The 24,938-nt window shown below is 39.1% G+C and overlaps 1 protein-coding gene across 8 annotated transcripts in view; it reads left to right on the top strand.

Moving 5' to 3' along the window:
* astn1 (astrotactin 1) overlaps positions 1 to 24,938 on the top strand; it is a 309,454-nt gene that overhangs the window by 126,244 nt on the left and 158,272 nt on the right. For all 8 annotated transcript variants that reach the window (XM_086094600.1, XM_086094593.1, XM_086094620.1 and 5 more), the window contains 4 exons: positions 5,736 to 5,886; positions 14,946 to 15,112; positions 17,526 to 17,720; positions 22,569 to 22,696. In XM_086094600.1, the coding sequence (XP_085950726.1) occupies positions 5,736 to 5,886; positions 14,946 to 15,112; positions 17,526 to 17,720; positions 22,569 to 22,696 (641 nt within the window). The remainder of the gene's footprint in view (positions 1 to 5,735; positions 5,887 to 14,945; positions 15,113 to 17,525; positions 17,721 to 22,568; positions 22,697 to 24,938) is intronic.

Raw genomic sequence — 24,938 nt, 5'->3', positions numbered from 1 at the left:
AAAGCATCCGCATGATGTGATCTCACAAAACTGAATAAACAAAACAAAACTAAACAAAAAAACATGTTATATATTGATTGCACATGCTTTGGTATTGACATAAAAAGTAAACCTCATGGAAAATTGGTTGAGATTTCGGAGTTCTGACTTAATTTCAATGTACATGATGGGAACGTCAACTTCCCCAACATGGCCGCCACTTCGGTCAGCTGGCTGCTACAGTGCACTGGCATATCTATTCCTCTTAACTATGCTCAAGCCACAGAGTCAATTAAAGAAGAAAGAATAGACAAGAAAATATGCACCATTGTTTACCCATTGGCGCGAGTATCATGAAATAATGATGAGCCGAAAAACCGACTTGCTTCAGAAAATACTTGTTGCTGACTGGGGAACCCATATTTATACAATACACGACATTGGGTAACAAATAACATTGTTTGTGGTTGTTTGTTTCTTCCTCGCCAGTCACCCCGACCGGTTCAGGACAAATCCACTTGCGACCCCGTCATGATTCTTGGTGAACAACCACAATTGTTATTGTGGAGCAAAGCGGTGTGTCGTGCAATAAAACGCAACAATAATAATAATCAATGAAAAATTAACTATATGGCCTTCACAATAGCCATGAAGGTCATCATCAGGGCCTCAAAATGGGTGGTAGGTGGTGAGCGAGTCAAGAACAGGATCCGCCTTCCACCTATCAGAGCATACATGGACGACATAACCATTCTGACTACTACTGCAGCATACACTAGGCGATTACTTGCAAAACTGCAGGAGAAGATCAAGTGGGCCCGGATGAAGTCACGAAGCATCTCAATCGTCTAGGGAGAACTTAAGAACATGAAGTTCTGCATTGGTGATGACCCTATACCCACAGTGTCTGAGCAACCCGTTAAAAGCTTAGGCAGGTGGTACAATTCAAGCCTCAGGGACAAGGACCAAATACAACAGCTAAGGAAGGACATTTCCAACATTAATAAGACACTATTGCCAGGAAAACTTAAGCCTCTGGTGCCTACAATTTGGTCTTCTCCCTCGAGTATTGTGGCCTCTCACTCTCTGAGGTCGTAATAATAACGGTGGAGAAGATGGAACGAAACATGAACTCATACATTAGGAAATGGCTCGGGGGCCCATGCTGTCTGACTACCATCAGCCTTTACGGCAAAGGCCTTTACGGCAAAGGGGTCCTGGAACTGCCTATAACAAGCCTAACCGAAGAGTACAAGTGCTCTAAAGTAAGACTCCAGACTTTGAAGGATTCTAGAGATCAGACTATCAGTATTGTTGCACCACCCCTGGTAACTGGACGAAAATGGTCACCATCTAATGCGGTGCTGCAAGCTACAATCAGCCCTGAGGCATAACGACAATGTGGGGCTTGTCCACCAGGGAAGAGGAGGCCTTGGCCTTGCTTTGAGTAAACCAACTTGGCGTAAGGCCTCAACATCAGAGAGGGAAAAAAATGGTGGTGGAAGAGGTGCGCCGTCAAGAGGTGGGAAGAAGCGCCAAGGCTGTCTCGCTTGCCAAACAAGGACAATGGATGAGGTGGGAGGGCCTGGAAGGAAGAAAACTCAGCTGGAGAGAGCTCTGGAAAATGGAAGCAAGCTACATCAGCTTCATCATTAGAGCAACTTACAATGTGCTCCCATCTCCAAAAAACCTCCACCTGCGCCCTCTGCTCAACTCCAGCAACTCTGCAACACATCCTGACCGTTTGTAAGACCAACCTCACACAAGGCCGCTACACCTGGAGGCACAAGGTCCTCAAGAGTCTGGCAGCAGCCATTGAGAGCAAGAGAAATACCATTAACTCCCTGCCCCTGAGAAAGACTAATTCCATCTCATAGCACCAACATTCATCCGAGAAGGTCAGAAAAAGCCCAACCATCCCTCTGCCAAACTAGAAGCTGGACATCGAGCCATGGCCAGAGATTGGAAGCTACTTGTCGATATTGGCCTAATCTTCTCACCCGAAATTGTAGCTACCACCTTAAGGTCAGACATGGTACTCTTGTCATCTTCACTGAAGACTGTGTTCATCATGGAGCTCACTGTCCCATGGGAGAATGCAACACAGGAGGCCTATGAGCGCAAGAAACTGCACTACACAGACCTGGCAGCAGACGCTCAGCAGAAAGGGTGGAATACAAAAGTCTATCCGGCTGAAGTGGGATGCAGAGGGTTTGTGGCTTCTTCCACCATTAGCCTGTCGAAGCTCCTTGGGATTCATGGACAGGCTCTGCGGCAGACAATAAGATCAGTCTCTGAAGCAGCCGAGAGAAGCAGCATGTGGATATGGGCAAAGCGGAAAGATTCTTACTGGGCTCAAAAAAGTGATGAGGGTGTCTAGTGTTGAAAGGCCGAAACACCCACTGATTCAAAGGAACACTACTGTTGATGTGCCCCCCCAAAAAAGGCGCGTGAATGGTATTGCTCCCCTCTCCATGTCAAAATACAGCTCCCATACTTTCAAAGCGTACCTCATGTGAATACATACAATATTGGCACAATGGATATTTTACCATCATATCCTGTGTTTAATGGTTCTTGAAAATCCGACTTTTCGTTTGGATTCTGGCTTAACATAAACTCATGTTGGCAAGTCTATAAAAGACTGAAAATAATTGGAGCATAAAGACATGTTCAACCAAGATTTGACTTTTAATTAGCATCACAGTGAGTGTTTTCAGACTTGTAAGCAGTCAGTCACCTATTTAGAGGGTGACAAGTATTCTGTGTGATGTTTGGTGACATGGTATGCACTACACTTAACATTGACCGGGGGAAGCAAAGGTGAGAGTAATCTCTGGATAGTAGAAATAGTTATAGACAAGCATGTTAAAGGTTAAAGATTAGAAGACCGTCTCCAAGCAGACAGTGGACAAATGAGACAAAACTGGAACTTTTTGTCAAGGTACATGTTCACAAATACAAAAAAGAAGCGCACCAAGAGAAGAACACTGTCCTTAGTTTCCAACATGGATGAGGCTCTGTCATGGTCTGAGGATGGCACAGGGTTTCTTAATTCTGTGAAAGATACAATGAGATCTCAAGACTATAAATGTATTCTCGAGAGAAATGTGCTGCCCAGTTTCAGAAAACTTGGCTTGACAATGGGTTTTGAAACAGGATAATGACCCAAAACACACAACACTCAAGAATGGCTATGAGCAAAACATTGGACTATTCTGAAGTGGGCTTCTTTGACCACAGATCTAAATCCTGTTGATAATCTGTTGAAGGAGCTGGAGAAAGTATTTAATTCCAAACAAGTTAGTAGTCAAAATGTTGATCAGTTTGACTTTCTTCTTCTTTTGCTTAAAACACAAAGTAAATTTGTCTGCTTTCACAGAGGAGGACTAAGGAAATGAGAAAGTATTGTAGCAGGAATCACAGTGAATTTGAACTTTAAAAAAAGAAAGAAAGAAAATAGTTTAAAGTCTTCTGACTTATTTTGTAGTTTGTGTGCAATAAGCTTGCTGGCAAGAATGGCATTTTATTATTATTATTATTATTATTGTGTTTTATGCTGCTTTTAGACATGCAATTATTTGGCTACTTATTATTTACAACTGGTCTCCAACCAGTAGTCTGCGACCCGGTGCCATTTGACCGCACTAGGGGGAAAATACATATAGCGGAGCATAAACTGTTAGCAATATGTTTTAGCAATGATAGTTCAGCACATGTATTTCTGTATTTTTATTTTTTTTATATTCTCTATTGGCAGCATTCCATGCCTCTCTCTGAACTGTATAACTGACTAATGAATGTTAATTGCAGAATAATAAGACACTGAAGCCTTTGATAATTATAAGTGGCAAATTAACTGCTTCATAACCTTCTATTTTTGTATGTACCTTTGAGCTTCCCATTCTATAGTGTGCTCACTTTCAGGGCTTCTTTCATCTTCAGACAGCTGTGCCACAGAATGTTGTAATAAGAAAGTTCCAAACCGGTTGGTGACATATTTTACCTTCTTTAATCGCTTAATCATATGCTTTTGTTACTTTTGTATATTTTTCAGATACGAAGGTTAATCATTCTTTTAAGCATTATATCTACTTTCAGTACATTTCAATGAGAAGTTCCAGATTGCATTTCCTGCACGTTTGGCTGCATATAGTGAATATTTGGCGCAATAGTCTGAAAAACAACAACAATACACACACATAGTGCATATATATATATATATATATAATATAAGCACTATGTTTAATATATATATTTAAGCACTTAAACGTGATTTTAAAGTTTCAAAGTTGATTTCAATCAAACAGTTTGATTGCGTAATGTAAAGTATCATTTTAAATTCACACAACAGTAATTGTTCCTAGAATTGGATTTAAGTAAAAGCATTTTTTTCCACTTATAATAGTTGTTCCAAAATAATTTAGTATTTATACTTGCTGTGTGTTTCATCATCTGCAGACAGCCTGCTTAATGGGTCCCACTCGCATAAGGGACAACAAAACAAACAGCAATTATAATTGAAAAATTGGTTTCTATGATGATATCATTTTTACTGTGAAATAAAAGTAGGCAACACATTGTCTTTTCTCGAAGTAAAATCAAGTAAGTGTGCTCTAACTTGTACACTATATACTGTACTTCCAAGAATATGTGAAAGAACATTCTCTGACACAGTGGAGCTTCATCTGATCTTTGGCACGGCTATATACTGTATCTGCAGAAATAGCTCAGATAAAAATGTTCTGTGAGAAAACACTTTCAATGTTTTATTTGTAATAATTTTCATTTTAAAATATGTTAGTGTTCATGATTTTAAATTTGGTTACTACTATGTGTGGATTTTTGTCAAGGAAAACATGACTAATTTTAGGGGACAACTGGCGGTGACGGGCATCATCAAACTGCATTTCAACTGTAGGAGGAGGCTGCTGATGGGAACAGGCAGGCCAAACGGAATTCGACGTCAGTGGTTGCGCAGGCAAAAATTTGGACGTGGGTTGAATTCAGCAATGCCATGGAGAATTACTTCTGGACAACTTTGAGGAAATTATTGTCCACCATTCTGGTCCCTGCTTATTTCAGCTAGACAATGCAAGCCACATTCTACACTTACAACATAGGGACTTCGCAGTGGCGAGTACAGTAATAGACTGGCCCACCATCAGTCCAGACCTGTTTCTTTTGAAAATGTGTGGCGGCACGTTATGACCAACAAAATATGACAATAGAAACCCCAGATTTTTGAGCATCCTAAGTCTTACCTCAAGCAAGAATGAGAAATAATTCCACCTACAAACTGTCAACAATTAGTGTCCTCAGTTCCCAAATGATTATTGAGTGTTTTTGAAAAGGAAAGCTGATGTAACAAACTGGTAAACATGCTTCTTTCCCAGCCTTCTGGGAAATATTGCGGGCTTCAAATTCAAAATGAGTAAATATTTATGAACAAAGTTTATTATAAGTTTGAACATATCTTGTCTTTGTACTGCATTCAACCGAATATAAGCTGAAAAGGACTTGAAAGTTATTGTTACTGTCTTTTCATTTATGTTTTATACAACATCTCATCTTCATTGGAATTGGATTTTGTATTGTGGGTTTAATTACTGTAACTGACATGATGAAGAGTATAAACATGTACAAAAAAAAATTACTATGCTACTATATTATTATACAGTGACAATAAAACTTGCCAGATTAATTTACTTCTATACAAGAAAAGATATATAGCCATAATGCATTGTCTTTTACAGAGAAGAATTGATGATCAGCTCATCTTTTGACTCCTTGGAGGTTCTCCTCGACTCATTTGGACCTGTCAGAGACTGTACCAAAGACAACGGTGGCTGTAGCCGCAATTTCCGCTGCATATCTGACAGGAAACTGGACTCCACTGGATGTGTGGTAAGTCATCTGTTGTCTATATGGTGTATTAGATGGACAAAGTAGGATTTTGACATGATGATCACATCCCACATAGCTAAATAAACATGAATGTGAACAGTGATTTAAGTGGGCCGGAATGCACCGGTACGGAGCTCCGGCACTTCTAAAAATCTCCCTTGAGCGTCCAGGTACTTCTCAACGTGCAAAGAACATACCGTCAGCGTTACGGTACAATGCATGCTTTCTGACCCCCCCCCCCCCAAAAAAAAGATGTTCTGGTGAGCGCTGCTAATCCATGGATTTACGTATAGTATGGACCTGCGCTCATCACATCACCATGCGCACGTTTAATCCAGTTACCGTATAGATCTGTGCTTGACGAGAGAAGCGCGCATTCGTCATTCAAGTCGGCCGCTGTAAACCTGATGCTAGCGGCTATCCCAATGCTCGCAGACCCGAACGCCTGTGTACAACCATACCTCTTGAGTTAAAGTGAAATAAAAACGCTACCATGCCGTCCTGGCTCACAGCTTCAAAAAGACCACAGACTCTGGGGTGGATTCGCAGGCTGATACAGCACGGATATAAGAGAAAAAATATATATAATAACCCGTGCTACTTATGCTGAAGCGAGAAGTGAAGCCGGCGGCGGCGGCCATCTTTTCTTTCTCTCCAGCGAAAATACCACCGTGTGTGGCGTACGGTTGTACCAGTAAGTATAAAATAAGTGTGGCAGAAGCTCTAAATGAAGATTTCATCAGTAAGAATGTGAATATCAATTTTTCTCATAAATTATTTTTCCGAATGCTATTCAAAGATTGGTCTGCATCATGTAATCAGAAATGAAAGCAAAGCACACAAGAAAAAAAAAATCACTGTGAAATGTAAAGCAAGTCACGATTACCGATACTGAGATAATACTCTGAATGGTTGATGCTTAACAATGAAGTTTGTTCTTTGCTAGGCTCTCATTATCCCATACTTTGTTACACACAGCACAGGTTATCATGAATTTGCATGACAGTACTGGAAATTTAAACATTACCAAAACATTTGGGAGCAAAATATGCTATGTAGCATCAGAAAGCTTGATCTTACTTGCAAGAAGGTAGTACACCAACATTTAACATATTAACAAATTATCATATTGCTGGTGTCAAATTCAGTTAATGTGATTAACATACCAAAAGAGAGCGTAACATAAACTGACATTACCCTCAGCAGGTAATGAGCCAGTCAAAATATCTGTTGCTTTGGTGTTTTAAATCCATAATGACTTCCCCGTCCATCTCTGTTTAAGATCATCTGCCTTTATTAGTATCTTTAGAATGTCCCAAGTTTAATATTGTTTTACTCAAGTGAATTTAAAGTGTACAACTTCTCCTTTTGTCGAACTAACCTCTCTTATTCATGACAGCACATTAATTAGGTGGAGGTGGTGCTTAGCAAACAGAGTATGTAGCAGCCAATTCAGTTTTCTTCTCCATCTGTTGGGGATATAAGCAATAATGTTCCGTATTTGCAGAACCATAGAGCTGTCTGCTAATAGTTTGCTTCTTCTAAATCCCTCTCCACTAGTGAGAAGCTGTCAGACACTAAAATACAATCAGTGTTTTTTTTCCCTCACCCAAGTAAATTCAGTTGGCTGATACTTATTCAATTCAGAAAACTTTATCTTACATATCTGGAATCCATCTTTGGTAGAGGAAAACGGCTCCAGTACAGTATGTGCTATATTCCTGATGGGAAGTATATGCTCTGTTAAAACAGTAACAACAAAACCATCTACTGTATCTGTGCAGTCCAGTACCAAATGGCCCGATGACTGGTACTGGGCCATGGACCGGGTGCTGAGGACCATTGTTCTAAATGGTGGAATGTGTTTTTGGACTCCCATTACATTTGATTCATTGGCCTTTTGAATTATGTACTAAATTGCTACACATGCCACCTTGACTTGAATCACTTCCACATTTCCACGCATGCCTTAAGTGCAGTTGCATCTGGCCCAAGGCAGCAAAAAAAGTCTCAACAATGAATTAGTAGAAGAGGTGCCGATTCTGGCACAACTTGGAAAATCGGACATTTCAAATACAATATTTCACAAAGTACTGTCATTTGTCATTTGGATACGGAAATAATTATATTATCTCTGTACTGAATAAACAGGAACCTGTTCTTCTGAAACTGCTGCTCGGGTAACATTTACATTACTTTCCTGGGGAGCAAACAAAGCAACTAAATGATGTCACACCAGTTATAGTTGTTTACATAAGTTTACAAACCCCAAGGGCAATGGTCCCCAAACATTTTCCGCCACAGATAACTCGGCTATGAATCGTCACCCAAATGCACATGTCCATCATTACTCATGTCCACTTCAACCTCTGAAAATAGTATTTCTGATTTTATGGGCAATATTGTGCTCATAAGTTTACATACCCTTAGGGTATTTGTAAGTTTTGACAAAGATGACTTAGGTAATTTGACTATTTCTTTATATTGGTGATTGAATAAAAACAGTAATATGTAATAAAAAAAACATATGTTTAATATTACATTTATGTAGGATTACAAGCCGTTTATCCGTTTCACTAAGCTCCATCATACCATCAGTCAAACCACTTTGTAGTAATTTAATAATACTTCAGTTGCACCATGCGTATTACTTTTTGCAATAGCTTTGGACTGGAAAGTTCACAGAAACTGCATCCCCTTTTTATATTACAAGATGACAGGTTTGAAATTTCTAGCTACCACTTTGAAGTAGTGTAGCCATTTTAACATGCATCAACACCTAAATGTGAATTGGAAACTTGTAATCAAATCTATTTTTAATTCAATAAATATGCATAATATTCATATAATTTCCTCACTATCTACTAATTGTATGAATACTGTAAAAAATCAAAGTAGACAAACTGTAAAACGGCACATTCAACAACTGACAGAGCTGTTCAACATCTCAACTTTGTAAAGTGAAAACATTAAAAAAAAAAAAAAAAAGTCAGACAAACAAAACTAAACAATAATTCTCATGAGCTAAGGGCATTCAAAGTCCTCAAATGTGTTTGTGAAAAAATGCAGGGAGCACGGCGCAAGGAAGGCAGACTCTCCCAAACGTATCCTCCCACTGTTTTCTAAACGTTCTTTCTTTAGGAACGCAATGGAGGATTACCTTGCTTTCTTTATTCCCCTTTGAAACAGAAAATGACATTCAAAATGCTGGGCAGTGTTGCATTTTGGCCCCTTTTTTCACTGATGCTAGTATGGTTCACAATTGTTTTGCTTTGTTTGGCAGAGGACAGCAAACATTCTAGGTCACTCTCCCAGAATGCATCTCATAATTATGTTAGAAACAACCAAATAAATCATATCAAGCACACCCATGCTACAGTTCTTCTAGTTACCGCTGACAACATACTGATTAACACTAAAAGTAAGCACTTTATAGCCGACCGATGCAGTCTAACGGTGACCTTAGCGAAAGTTTAAGTCTTTCATGTCGTCACCCTCCATTTCATCTAATTTTGATGATGTCATCCCAGCTGAGTTATCCTTTTCCTGAGCTTATCTTCACTTACAGGATTTGCCTGAAAGCCATCCCCAGGTGCAACAGCTGCCACTTTAGTCAGTCAGCCTCTAATTACGCACAGATTGCATGCACAAATTGAATGAAACCGGCAGCACACATTTACCATTTACTTTTACTTGAGATAAAAAACACTGAATATACACAATTAGCATTTCCAAATGAGACGTGGATAAAAAGAGGCAGGTGAGACATTTGTCTTCCTTATATCCGGGAATTACTCAATATATTGCCAATGCCAAAGTAATACAATTTGAATCTCTATAAACAACATTGGTATATAATTTTAATAGATTGTGTTGATTTCAAGAAGCAATAAACTGAAAGTGGAAGGTATTGCATCGGCAGCTGTACCACCTTCCACCCCTTGTAAGATCCATGAGTCTCAGACTATCTGCCAAAGGCAATTTAGGTATTGCCTTTAGCCAACAGAGGGCGCACTCGCCTCTCTCCTCCTAAAAAGCTGAAAGGCGTTTTCGCTTAAAGCCCCGCCCCAAACCCCGCCCCTACACGTTAAAACACTGCCAAGTGGAACTGAAAACTGGAGAGTTGAAACTGAAAACCTGTGACACTCGAAGAAAAAGAGTGTAAAAAAAATCTGCAGATTGGCATTGAAAAATATAATACCAAAAAATATGCAAAAAAAAAAAATTTTGTGTTTTTGTAATGTCTGTATTTTATTTTTCAATACAACTTTTTCCAATACCAATACTTGTCTCAATGTCAATGCAGATTTTTCCACAATGTCAATTTTTTTTCCAATACCAAATCTTATTGTCAGTGTTGTGGCTCCATAAATGGGCAAGTAAACTGGCTGGGGTGATGTTCTTCTCCTTAATTAACATCTTGTTCACGTACATATCTAGGCTAAATTGTTGGTATATTTGCGTTAACGGAAGAACACCCACAACGATTATTAAAGTGATTGAAACTGACATCTAATAATGATTTAAAAAAAAATCTGGCCTAGCTTCTTTGTAATAAAAATTAATTACCTTAAAAATAAATTAAATAGCCTTAAACTTGCCTGGACAAACAATATGGTATCCTTAGTGTTGTATATTTCTCAACCTTTGGTGAGAATCACTGCAATCAAACCATGTCTCAATATTTTGTTTCCCCTGCACAGATTCAAAACCCTGATGTAGCAAAGAAGTTCTGGAACAGAACCAAACCTGTTTAATGTTTCACAGTGGCGACAGTTGCTCTATCTACTCTCGTTGGTGCCTATCCATTTAAGTAAGAAAAAAACAACTCAAATGTATATTTCACTTGGCCGTTGCACCTGCTAAGTTTTTATTGAACAAATTCAACAAACTATTGTTTGTCAATACAAATACACCTACAAACGTTTGTGATCATCTCTGGACTGTAACATTCATCATACAGCGACTCAAGAAATTCTTAACACTTTGGGTGTGCAGATCCACCAGGTCAGTTAAAAAAACAAAAAAAACATCTTGAGTGGTGTCACATGATGATAAATGAAATAGTGTTGAGTGGAGTCACTACCTGGCAGAGATAAGGCCAAAACTGAAGGAGGAATTGGAGCACAGCAAATTGTCACTTTTGATATTTTCTCTCTTCGGGTCATCAGATTTATGTGAGCCTCAGTGCATTAAATGCAAAAATACAATAGATGTGTTCTCTCACTATATTACTACTACTACTACTACTATGGCTAATAATAATACTACTATTAATAATAATAACAATAGTTTACATGGAGCCATACTGTCACAGTGAGTTATTGTCAGTTAACACCCGAAAAGGAGAGCATGGACCGGACCAACTTTGACATCTCAACTCAAACATTTTCAGTCAGATATCTTTGTGAAGCTATAGAACTTCTGCTATAGCTTGAATGACACTGCATTCCAATTATTATGCAAACAGTGTTTTTTTTTTTTCTCTCTGATTTTAATAGTCTATGCAACTGGAATTTAATAAATGTTAGAGAATAATTTGACGTTTGTTTTAAACAATCCTCTCAAAGATTACAGTATTTTAAAAATATTCATACAGTTTTTGTTAGATTCAGGCATCGAAGAAAGCTAATAAAATAATCTTTAAATTAAACTCAAGTATACATTTTATTTGATGACTTTACATTAATTCCAAAGTTTTGCTTAGTTATCTGTTACAAGCAAAATAGTAGAAGTTAAACAAAAAATTTGATTAATTGCAATTATGGAAAATTGTCCAATTCATTAGTTTAAAATATGTAATCACATGACGGCACTAATACATAGTTTACAATATTTACTGGATTTAATTAGACTCAAAAGTTTAGTGTTCAAATTTCAGTTTGTACAAAGCAGAATGATTTCAGGATTAATTCAGTAATTTCCTTGTCTGTCCTCAATCTATGTGCCTCTTCATTGATCTTCCAATCAGACAAATCGGACAACTTAGAAAAGTGTTGAGCTTATCCAACTCCTCTTATGAGGATTTGTTGCTGTTTGGCAGTGGCACAGTGCTGATTCCCTTAAGCTCCAAAAGCGCCGTAGGAATTTATCTCCATTTAAAAAGAGGATTAAAAGGCATGGTGCTTCAAGGGGCTTTCTGAGTGCAGATTTAAGGCTGCTAACTTACACAGCAGACCATACACTTCATGCACTGTCCAGCTTTTAAACAATATGATACAATAGTTATTTTGTTTAACAGAATATATATATATATATATATATATATATATATATATATATATATATATATATATATATATATATATATATATATATATATATATATATATATATATATATATATATATATATATATATATATATGCATTAAATCAATGATATGAAATAGAAAAGGATATTTTCTCAATATTTATAGTTAGTTTTAGTTTTGTAAACATAAAATGTAGTTTCAAAAGTTTTTTTTTATTCCGTTAATGAAAATGTTACTCGTTAGTTGGTCGAGCAGAGAGACACAGAACTATAACAACTAAGATTATTGGCCAGAAAGTCTCATCTCAAACTTTGCAATGACAAAGTCACCCTTTATACTGGGGCACATTTGCATTCAACCAATCATCATTGGGATATGACTGTTGCTCCACTATGGTCAGGTGACTGTGATCAGGTGTTTGTTGCAGATGAAGCGTCCATGAGGAGGTGAGCACGTCTGTGGCCCAAACAAGTGCAGGCATGGAGAAAGTGGGGAAAACTGTGCTTTCAGCACCAACAGTGTGCTGAAAATGGTTATATAAATAAATTAACTATAAGAAGAATCATCATCATCATTCCATTTGTCATGTACACAAAATTTGACCTCTGCATTAGTGCACTGGAGCAGGCGGCTACTTACGCACCCAGGAAGCAGTTTTGGGGCATGCTGTTTTTCTCAAGGACACCGCAGCCATAGCCGCGTTTCCACCGCAGAACGTTCGGGTATGGGAAGGGGGTAGGGACTTTCACAGGAAACATCCTCTCAGCCGGCCCCCTTGTGGCTGTCTGCACTGCGGAGTACGACCCATTTCGCGACGTCACGGGTTTCGATCGCCACGTAAACGCCGTGCGATGGTCTCTCCCGTGACGTCATCCAAGCACCGCGTGACGAAAATCTCAACGAGAAAAGAGAAAAACTTTAGGTGGTTGCTGTTTTTCTCTGGTTTTTATTTTATGTACTTGGCGTGGATGGATGGTTTGAGTGAGAGGAGACGACGGCGTATAGATGAAGAATTTGAAAAGGTTGACTCGCAAGTCACAAATTTCGATCGACACGTAATCGCCTTGTGACGGTTTCTGTGACGTCACCCAAGCTCGGCGTCACAAAAATCAGAACAACTAGGAAAGAGAAAAACTTGTCGCGGTTGCAGTTTTTTTCTGCTTTTTTTAATTTACTTTGGATGGATTGTTTGAGTGAGAGGAGACGGCGTCTAGATGAAGAATTTGAAAAGGCTAACAGCAGAGTGGAACGAAAATAGGCAAAGGATTATTAAGAGAATTGTTTTTGTGGAAGAGACTTAAGCCGATAATGCATCGTCGCGCATTAAGTTAAGATAATTTTTTCTACTACATAATTTTTAGCCACGAATGCTCAATCGGGAGTTTATCGGGCCGGCGGTGTACCTACCCTCGAGTAAGACCTCCGCTCATCCCCGTAAGTTCCTGTAAATGTGGCCTAATTGGAAATGCTCCTGCAGTGAAGACACGCACATACTGAAGTCCTTGCAGTGGCGACCTTAACCACTTGACCACGGCTGCCCCACTAACTGACTAACTAACTAACTATAGAACATAATATCGTATGGAGTAGTAAAATAAATAAATAACTAAATGTGTTAGTGATACCCAAAGCTTTAATAAAGTTGTGTCTCTCTTGCTGCTGTTCAGATGGTAGCACTGCCTTGTTAAAATGCACTCCATCAAGTTTTCTTTGAAGTAATAGCTGACAGGAAACAGAATGTGAATTTGACTTCACAGGTTTGTGGAGGGAAAAAAATGTGAGGGAAATACTAAGCACAATTGCAAAGTAGGAAACCAAGGTAAAGTCAGGTCTTGCAGCACTTCATGTGGTTGCTCTTCACAAGTCAGTTTCTGGGCTTTACAGCTTTTCATTCACAGCCTTAACTTGTATGTACACTCTATAAATTAGGGCAGTGAATGCCAAATTCAAATTTTCGGATTCCAGTGAGAATGAATCATAGCATTATGTCACATATACTAATTGCGCTCAAATGACTGAATGGCAACGTATGTGACATAATATGCATGTGGGATGTGCACAGTGTCGTGTGAATTAGTTTTGGTCTGAGCGGAGATACAACGTTTTCCTTCCAGCCAAGCCACGGAGGCAAGCTGTTTATCAGTGGCATATGCAAATTTCGCTGTGCGAAGGTGCACTCCTGATTGGTGGGCTGGTTTCACACTCTTTCCTGGTTGACTGTTTCCTCGAGCACCTCGAGCTCCGGAGGCAAGCTATTTATCAGTGGCATGTGCAAATTTCCCTAACTCTTCTCACTTGTTCCTCTCTTGAAAACAATTATGCATTTACTGTGGATTATAATAACATATGTTGCCATTGCCTCGTTATGAAAAATGTTTTTTCAAATCTAGTATGGGAGATGAGCTCTGTTTATTCAAATGAATGAAAATTAATGACATTTTGTGATATTTATCCATTAAGAGTAACACAGAGATCTTGCCTGTGAAATGTTAATTTTCATTTTGACTACAAATTATTTGTTTATTATTGTTATGAATCACTGGTTTTTTTCATGTTTCGTAAATGCTACGAAAGATTTGTTATATTAGTTAAATATGTGTGGATTTAATACCAAACGGCTTTGCAGACAGTTCACAGAGGCTGCCCTAATTGGAAGAGAGATGACTGGCACAAATGGTATTATGTTTGTTCATCTAACTCACCTGGGATTAGTGTTTATTTGGAAGCATTTTGTATTTGTTTTTCATATGCCAGTATAAAGAAGAACGTAAAATAAATCCTTATTAATTGTTTTCTTCTCTCACAGTGCCCCCCAGGGTTGAGTCCTATGAAGGACGGAAGTGGTTGCTATGACCACCACATTGGCATTGATTGCTCTGATGGGTTCAATGGAGGCTGTGAGCAACTATGTCTCCAGCAACTGGCTCCTCTGGAAGATGATCCAACTCTTTACAACATCCAGATGTTCTGTGGGTAAGTTATTACTTTAATAGTTTAATTCTAATTGCATTTGTCACCTAGTCAAAACGGTTCAAAAGACATGTGTCAAAGCACTCATTTGTGGAGGTGTGCAGAAAAAGCCTGCAGTTTTGAAGGTCCCAAGTTAAAGTTCCGAACCACCAGGAAACTTCCCAGAGTTGGCTGCCCATTTGAACTGAGCAATCGGGAGGGAATGGCCTTTGCTGCGGAGGTGACCAAGAACTCTATGGTCACTCACTCAAGTAAAAGGCAGACGTCAGCCCATGTCGAGTTTGCTGAACGGCACCTGACGCGGACTCTTAGACCTTGAGAGACAAAATGATGTGGTCTGATGAGACAAATATTGAACTTTTTGCACTAATGGAGGACATCATTTACCCGTCATTTCTTTATAACCCGTGTTTCTTTCACGGACATGCTCATTAAAACCGTTCCAGAGTCTCTTCCTATCTGGGATGCGCAGAACTACTTTGTCTAGCGCCTTTCAGAATCTCTCTTTTTCTTCTAGCTCACGTCCTACCAATTTACTGGCATAATTAGATTAAATGTAGTACCTTCAATTTCAAGTTTCAGGCTTATCACTCCATCCATCCATAGCAAACCAATATGAACTCTGCTGCCCTTAAAGTAGCTTTCCTGCCTGTCTGTCCACCTTGGTCTCCTGGACACACAGTATATCTACTTTCCTCCTAATCATCATGTCAACCAACTCCGTGAAGCTTTGCCTGTCATAGTCCCATTATTCAAGGTCCCCACTTTGAGTTCTAGGCTCCTCTTTTCTTTTTGTCAATCCACCTCTCCTCCGTCTTCGATTCACAGTAGGTACATTTCCACCAGTGTCCTGTAGGTTAACGGTGCCACTGGGACCGATCCAGTATTCTGGATGAATGGATGGTTGTCTTTATGAATGGTCATTATTGTTTGGTAAAGTTTTAAGTTGGATGCCTTTACTGACACAACCCTATGCATTTACCCGGGCTTGTAATCGGCCTACAGTTCACAACGGCTTGTGCCCTCCATAGGGCTGCAATAGACTGATACAACACAACTTGTACATTTTACATGGATATTTTCCTGTGGAACGTGACCCACATTAATGATCTCCTGAGTTTTTCTTTTCAGATGTGAACATAGTCCATGTTTATGAAAGTATAAAGTAGAGATGCAAACACTTGAAGATGAACATGAACTTTGTATAGCTCTGAATGTTTCTGAAGATACTTCACTCATGCAGGGCTTGTAATGCTCAAAGGTTGAGTAAAAGATAACTGAATTGCTTAGTTTTTGACTGTCATTCACCCAAAAGGCCACTTCAGTTCTTAAGAACAGACAAAAATGCAATCTTTATTTATTTATTTATTTAGTAGTATAATGCTGGATGTTGATGAATACATGCAGTAAAAAACAAAAACAAAAAAACAACAACATTTGAAACATTATGAATCTAAGCTTCATGCATAAATAAAAACAGTTTATAATATATGATGCTGAGACAGATCAGCATTAGTATAGACATTAGGGCAGTCCTGTATGAATAAGTATGTACCGGTAGTTTATGTAAAACAGCATGCATGCGTTACCTTTGTACCCTCAAGTGTACTGTACAACCCTTTGCAGACCTTTGTGGCAAAAATGTACATGCACAAACCAGCTGCTATAAAATCATCACACTATAGTATACACCATTAAAAAAATATTTGGAACAAAATTGATTTGACTGCTTTAATGTTTTTATGTAGTTTCAAATATTCTCTCTTGGACACATGTGGCGTCAAAAATGGAGATGCACAAAACATGCTGTTCAATCATTATACATCCATGTTTCTTCTTCTTCTTCTTCTTCTTCTCATTAAAAGGCAATTATTTTCCCCATAATAAATAGTAGGGTGATGGGGCAGAGTCTTGTTTAAGGCAAAGATTACAACACAATTGATTTGACTGCATTAGTATTTTTCATATTGTTCAAAGTATTCTCTCAGGACACCTTTGTGGCCTCAATTGCCTGATTGACCATTAAACCCGCAGTATTGAATCTCTCTGCAATTATTATATTCAGCCATGCACCCTGTAATGTCAGCATTTCATTTAAATGGGACATAGTGATTGATGACACTTTGTTGTTGTTTTTCTCCAGATTAAATCATTTTCTTACTGTTGGCCTACTACCTATTTTCGTTTTGGTAATTATTTTATGGAGTTATATTATGGAGTTGTGTAACTACCAGGGGCCTTTTGTATTTATTTACACAAAATAGCAAGATAATGTCTAAAAAATGTTTTGCTTGAAAACCTGGAAAGAATAAAAGTACAACAACAACAATAATAATAATAATAATAATAAATTGCTGAATAATAACACAACGATGATGATGATGATGATGATGATTAACACTAAAATGTGTTCTAGCTGTATTGAAGACTACAAGCGGGGGCCAGATGGAAGATCATGCCTGCCATTATCGGATGCCTGCTCAGACGGGATAGACTGTGGGGAAGCAACAGACATTCCAGCTAACCAAACTGTGTTCGGAGACCTGTTTTACGGCTACAACAATCATACAAAAGAGAGCACCTCTGGACAAATCCTCAAGGCCACATTCAGGTGAACTGCTTATGAAGTAGAGCATTCTGAATTGTTCTAATTGCATCCCTGGAAGGAAATTTTAGTATGATTAGATTATGATTTTGATTTTACGTTTTGTTCTTTTGTTCGCACTTTGTGGGGAAAGGGTTTTCCAGTCTGTAATTGTTGAGAATGGATTAGGTGGCAGTCATTGGTATTGTTACCAAGGTAAACCGTGAACACTACTAGTATTTTTTCTTGACTCTGGTTGAGCAAGGATGAGAGACGACCGATGTAAACAAAAGTTACAGTAGGCACCCTGGGGCGATGAGATCAGATCCAGCAGCCTTAATTTGATGGACTTCATTTGGCTCATTACTTGACTAACACTTATGATTGCTGTAGGTCACTGTTTCTCAGCCCCGGTCCTCGAGTACCCCTATCCAACTTGTTTTCCATGTCTCCCCAGTCAACACAGCTGAAGATCTTATCAGGCTTCATGCAGAGCTTGCTGATTAGCTGATCGTTTGAAACACATGTCTTGCTTGTGTGAGACATGGAAAACAGGCTGGATGAGGGTACTCGAGGACCAGGGTTGAGAACCAATGCTGTAGGTTATGCTGCCAAATTTAGGGAGTACAAAATATGGTACACTCAGTGCATCAAATTGGTCTTACCATCTGACTTTTTGAGGTGAGTCAGTGTAAGGTGTATTTCCAAATATTTCCCTGGAAACCACTTGGTGTCTTCGGGCAATTACCCAACAGCTAACTCACCCTGTTTCATGATTTTTAATGATACCTGACATCTGAAAATTACATCACAGTGCCAAAGGGATCGGGTAATGACCGTTGCGGCTCACCTGATTTCTGGATTTGGTTCATGTGACATTCGCAAGCTGACGCCTTAGGCACTACAATGTCACATTCAGTCGACAGCCAGTGGCAAAATGGCTGCTCACTGATGGTTAAACACGGGTGGATTTTGTTGTTTAATTCATTTTCCACAAACACAAAATTAATCAGAATTCCATTTTTAGACAAATGGGGGTGCAAAGAACATATTATTATAAAGAAAATGTTTGACTTGACTTCCCCTGAACCTCTCTCAAGTAAAACAAATAATTGTTGTTGATTGGAAAAAATGTTTTTCGAAGTACCAACCTCTTGGATATGTTAACAAATTCCGTTCCATTCCGTCTTCAATTCCGCTTATCCGGGGTCGGGTCGCGGGGGCAGCAGCTTTAGCAGGAAAGCCCAGACTTCCCTCTCCCCAGCCACTTCAGCCAGCTCCTCCGACGGGATCCCAAGGTGCTCCCAAGCCAGCCGTGAGACGTAGTCTCTCCAGCGTGTCCTGGGTCGTCCCCAGGGCCTCCCGCCGGTAGGACATGCCCGGAACACCTCCCCAAGGAGGCGCCCAGGAGGCATCCGAACCAGATGCCCGAGCCACCTCAACTGGTTCCTCTCAACGTGGAGGAGTAGCGGCTCGACTCTGAGTCCCTCCCGGATGACCGAGCTTCTCACCCTATCTCTAAGGGAGAGCCCGGCTACCCTGCGGAGGAAACTCATTGTGGCCGCTTGTATCCGGGATCTTGTTCTTTCGGTCACGACCCACAGCTCGTGACCATAGGTGAGGGCAGGAACAGTAGGGCAGGGGCATGTTAACAAACAACAACACTGTCATGTTTTGGTTCGGTGCGGTTGGGTTTTTGTTTAGTTTTGGGTGTTCCTGTTCTTTGTTGTCTGCCCTCCATTCCTGTCTCCCTGCCGTGTTTCCCCGCATTTGGTCCCTCATCCATGCACGCCTATTCATGACAAGCACTTAAAAATTAAGAAGAGGAGTGTGGGCTATATAAAATACCTTTACAATTAGATCACAAATTAAAGCAAATTATTCTAAGTAAGATGTAATTGGTGTATAAATATAAAAATCAAAATTTGGCCTGAACTTCAAGTTGAATCAAAGTCATGATTAAATCTTTGTATTCAGGCAGTCACCCTAATGTGTGTGGTAAATGTGGGAATATTGACCAAAACAAGTTGTCATTATTGAATAAAGTTTGAAGATGTTGGTGGCAAACAAATAAAAGTAGCATGTCCTGCCCTGCCTCTTCGATAAAGGTCAATGGCAACAAATGTGTAATATTGTGTCCTTATTAAAATGAGCTGTTAGCCCTTGAGACAAATTGTTTGAGAAAGAGGACAGATGGAAGGATCGCAGGAAAACCTCTCTGTGATGTTTGCTGGCGTCTCTTCAAAGGCCGATACCCCTGTGGTCTGGAGTTACACAAAACATCTGTCTGTCATTCAGTGATGATCAAAAGATGATACATACATATATATTTTACATTCTGATATGACTTTTTTTTTTAAGGTGCTGGAGTTGTGGCCCTATATTTAAGTGTTCATACATCGCAATGAAAAAGCATAAACCATGTTTTACATTTCGTTTAGGCAATGTTACACAAATACACATTTTTGTTAATTGTAAACAGTCAAGCCAAGTCAATTTTAACATGTTAATCTTTTATTCATCTGAGACAAATGGCATTTGTAGAAAGCATTGATTTGTTCTGTGGCCTCCGACAAGTGTTTCCATTAAGCTATCAATAACAACAAGAACATGTAAGTGAGCAAAATAGAAGCAATTTAATGGTAAGTGCATGTGCCTTTTGGTGTGGCAAAGACATATGGTATGGGGAATTTGGTTCATATATGCAGCCGCACCCAAATCAAAATATAGACCATTTTCATGTGGCGTCACAGCCTTCATGGGAACGCCCCCTCCAGGACGCTGGACGGCTAAATAACTAATTGCATCTATTGAAACCGTTGAAACTCATAAAGCGTAAAGTCCTGTATCTAATCGATTATCTTCTAAAATGGTCGTATCTTGCTGTGTGGTAGCTTGTACTAAAAGACAAGGGTGTAAACCAAACTTTTTATCACATACCTGCTGATGAAGATAGAAGATGGATGGATAGCAAGTGAAAAGACTGACAGCCCTCAAAGGATTCACGGATTCGCAGCGATCATTTTTTTCCTTCCAAATTACCAATAGTGAAAGTCAAATTTATTTACATAGGCCTTGATCACAAAAAGAGTCAGTCCCAAAGGTGTTAAGATTGCATTTTGTTCTCTGAGTAATTAATTCAGACAAAATGCTGTGGGAAAGGTAAAGCACCCCCAACAAAACTCTAACCCACCTCTTTTGATAAATTTAGGTGCAGCAATTGGCAATCAGAAGTACTTCTGACACTGATAATGATATATTCGTAAGCGGTGATTTTTAAAAAATCATTTATTTTTGTATACTGATCCAGAAAAAATGACGGGTTCTCTGTTATCAGATGTCTACACACATAATTTGCATTGAGACAGAAACTGATGCAGGACACCAAATAAATTGAGTTCAACTGAGACTCACTCTTGGCAATAAAAACAATAGGATATCATGATTGAAAGGAAATATGAGTCATATTGCCGCAAAGCATATAACATGAATAATTACGTGGATTAATGGAATACTTGTTGAAAATCAAAATGTTTCCGCATAGTTGTTATTCAGTATTGATTTCCTGTTTAGATGGCTAAAATATTGTTTGAAAAATGCACTTTAATTTAATGGAGTATGCTGTTGTCACCTTTTGAAATGACTTCATTATTAAAATTGTTTGATAGCCATTAAGTGGGTTTGTGTCATAATGTACGTGAATGTGGGGAAGCGAGGCAGGAATGAAGTGCAAGAAGAGGAACTTTAATAACATAGTGGGAAAGGTGAGCAGACAAACATGACTGGATGGGACATGAGTGGACTGGTCGCCATGACTGGACGAGACATGAGTAGACTGGTCGCCATGACTGGACAAGACCTGAGTAGACTGGTCACCATGACTGGACGAGACCTGAGTAGACTGGTCGCCATGACTGGACAGGGTGTAAGAAGACTGGCAGAACGTGGGCGACTTGGTTAGCTGTCGTGAAGATTTGGCGGTGATGAAGGCTACTTAGCAGTGACGGTGAAGGCAGCTTGGCAGTGAAGACGAAGGCGACTTGATTGAGATGAAGGCTAGACGCACAAACTTGCACACATAACTTAGGCAATGCTCCCACACCGACAGGACAAACACAACATAACTAAATACACCAACACTAATGAGACACACCTGGGGGAACACAAGTGGCTGAGGGCACTGATTGGTCACACACAAGGAAGGGCAGACACACACACAGGTGGACGTGGTTAGACATAACGAGACATGGGAAGAAACCAGGAACACGAGACACAAAACACCAACAACAGACAAAAACACCCTTAATAAACAAAAACCCAACCCCTACAAAACTGAAACATGACAGAGTATGCAAGATAAGTAGGGTTGTAAATGTGCAAGATGTCCTTTCCCCAAACTATTTTCATTGGTCACAAATAACTGATTTACACTGATCCGTTTTGTCATTAATGAAAAAATAAATCAATCAATATGTACGGTAAATAAGCTGTGCTCTGATTGTGTCTCTGTTTTTTTTTAAATTTCATATGGATAATGGTTTTCCTCTGATTGGTACCTGCTAATATGTGGGCATTTTTAATTATGTACGCTGTGTTTTGCATATTTCATGGAGGATGGCAACACTGCTTTCACACATGACATAATACATTTCCGGGTTTTGAGCAACACAGCCACACATACACACAGTTCACAGTTCCCTCTGGTAGTTGCAAAGGAGTGTCACCATGGAGATGTACCGACCCCAGCTGTGTGGCTTAAAACCCGATAATGTATTTGTAGCTAATATTTTATGACTGGTCTTTTCCCTCTCGTATTGTGATACTGTATTTGCTTTCTAAAAATAACTTCCTCTTTTTTTTTGTTCCACTTACCAGACAGAAAAACTTTGCTCGAGGTATTGAGCAGCAGCTTCCAGATGGCATGGTAGTGGCATCTGTGCCAACAGAAGTTCAGTGTCACGAGGACCTTTTAGACCCTGTGCCTGACCCAGAATACCTCACAGGTAAAAACAAATAATTAAAAAAAAACACAAGCACCATATGTGGTAATTTATGGTATTTTTTGTTTTGTTTTGTTGTCATTTTTTAATAACCTTGTAAGTGGCAGAGGTTGGACCAGCAGTGACAAGACTCTTTTGTTGGGGGCATGAGAAGCCAATTCACTGGTCTCATCATTACGTAATAGTGCCAGCCATGTTTTAAAAACTCATTGGCATTTTAATTCTGAATGATAAATGTTAAGAAAACCCTGCTTTCATTAATTAATTGATTAATTAATCTGACTTTAACACTTTTAACAGTTTATCTCTAAAAGATAACATGTCCATTGCCATTTCACACTTGAACAAAGCATAAAGTGTCTAACTACAAGAAGCATCTCTGTCGTGATAAGAGAAAAAATGAGAATACAGTGGAACCTGCAGTGTCAAACATAATCCATTTCAAGTGCAGAACCTTTGCCATCATAACTGCACAGACAATTTTGTCACAAGCATTTCAATGTTCTTATCTGTCATACAAATAAGTTAAACCACTATGCAAGTGTGCCATGGCACTTGAGTGTATCATCAAAGGTGCGGTGAAGAGTTGGCCCCAAATTAGTATTCATGAAATACAATTATTTGTCATATGCATCTACCTATGCCAAAAATGTATAAGCCCATATCTCACTGGGTGCAAAGGGTGTGCAAATGTTTTTTTCATCAGGGTTTGTAAAAGGCAAATACATTCACCAGACGTTCGCTAAGTTTTTCTTGCCACAAAAATGTTTTCTTGTTTTCTTGTGAACGTGTTCTTAGTGACAAAAAACAACTATTTGCAATCGTTTGGTATGAACACAGAGCTTAAGTGTGCTGAGCTGCTCAGCTCCTCCCTGTCCTCCATGCCGCCTAAAAGAAACAAAGACAAACACAGGGAATAGCCAACAGACATAAACATAGTAGCAGGGATGTGATTTTTCCGTTAATTCGCGGAATCCCGCTTTTTTTGATCTCCAAAAATAAAATGTTACAATTTTTTAAGTGATAAAAAATCCGATTTCGTCTCAACAGCGTTCCATTTTAGTGTTTCCGTAACTGAAATGAAACTGATCTTGCGATTGGCTGAAGTCTCCGTGTTGACCAATAAACGCGCTTGTTATAAAGGCATAGGCGTATGCCATTGTTTGTTGACCAATAAACGCGCTTGTTATAAAGGCATAGGACAGGGATGTGATTTTTCCGTTAATTCGCGGAATCCCGCTTTTTTTGATCTCCAAAAATAAAATGTTACAATTTTTTAAGTGATAAAAAATCCGATTTCGTCTCAACAGCGTTCCATTTTAGTGTTTCCGTAACTGAAATGAAACTGATCTTGCGATTGGCTGAAGTCTCCGTGTTGACCAATAAACACGCTTGTTATAAAGGCATAGGCGTATGCCATTGTTTGTTGACCAATAAACGCGCTTGTTATAAAGGCATAGGACAGGGATGTGATTTTTCCGTTAATTCGCGGAATCCCGCTTTTTTTGATCTCCAAAAATAAAATGTTACAATTTTTTAAGTGATAAAAAATCCGATTTCGTCTCAACAGCGTTCCATTTTAGTGTTTCCGTAACTGAAATGAAACTGATCTTGCGATTGGCTGAAGTCTCCGTGTTGACCAATAAACGCGCTTGTTATAAAGGCATAGGCGTATGCCATTGTTTGTTGACCAATAAACGCGCTTGTTATAAAGGCATAGGACAGGGATGTGATTTTTCCGTTAATTCGCGGAATCCCGCTTTTTTTGATCTCCAAAAATAAAATGTTACAATTTTTTAAGTGATAAAAAATCCGATTTCGTCTCAACAGCGTTCCATTTTAGTGTTTCCGTAACTGAAATGAAACTGATCTTGCGATTGGCTGAAGTCTCCGTGTTGACCAATAAACGCGCTTGTTATAAAGGCATAGGCGTATGCCATTGTTTGTTGACCAATAAACGCGCTTGTTATAAAGGCATAGGACAGGGATGTGATTTTTCCGTTAATTCGCGGAATTCCGCTTTTTTTTATCTCCAAAAATAAAATGTTACAATTTTTTAAGTGATAAAAAATCCGATTTCGTCTCAACAGCGTTCCATTTTAGTGTTTCCGTAACTGAAATGAAACTGATCTTGCGATTGGCTGAAGTCTCCGTGTTGACCAATAAACGCGCTTGTTATAAAGGCATAGGCGTATGCCATTGTTTGTTGACCAATAAACGCGCTTGTTATAAAGGCATAGGAGTA

Source organism: Leptonotus elevatus, chromosome 1 (genome assembly GCF_054856555.1).
Source record: "Leptonotus elevatus isolate MCC_2025b chromosome 1, RoL_Lele_1.0, whole genome shotgun sequence".
In the NCBI taxonomy this organism is placed as follows: Eukaryota; Metazoa; Chordata; class Actinopteri; order Syngnathiformes; family Syngnathidae; genus Leptonotus; species Leptonotus elevatus.
Note: the sequence above shows the minus strand (reverse complement) of the source record. Positions and strands in the feature narration are given on the sequence as shown.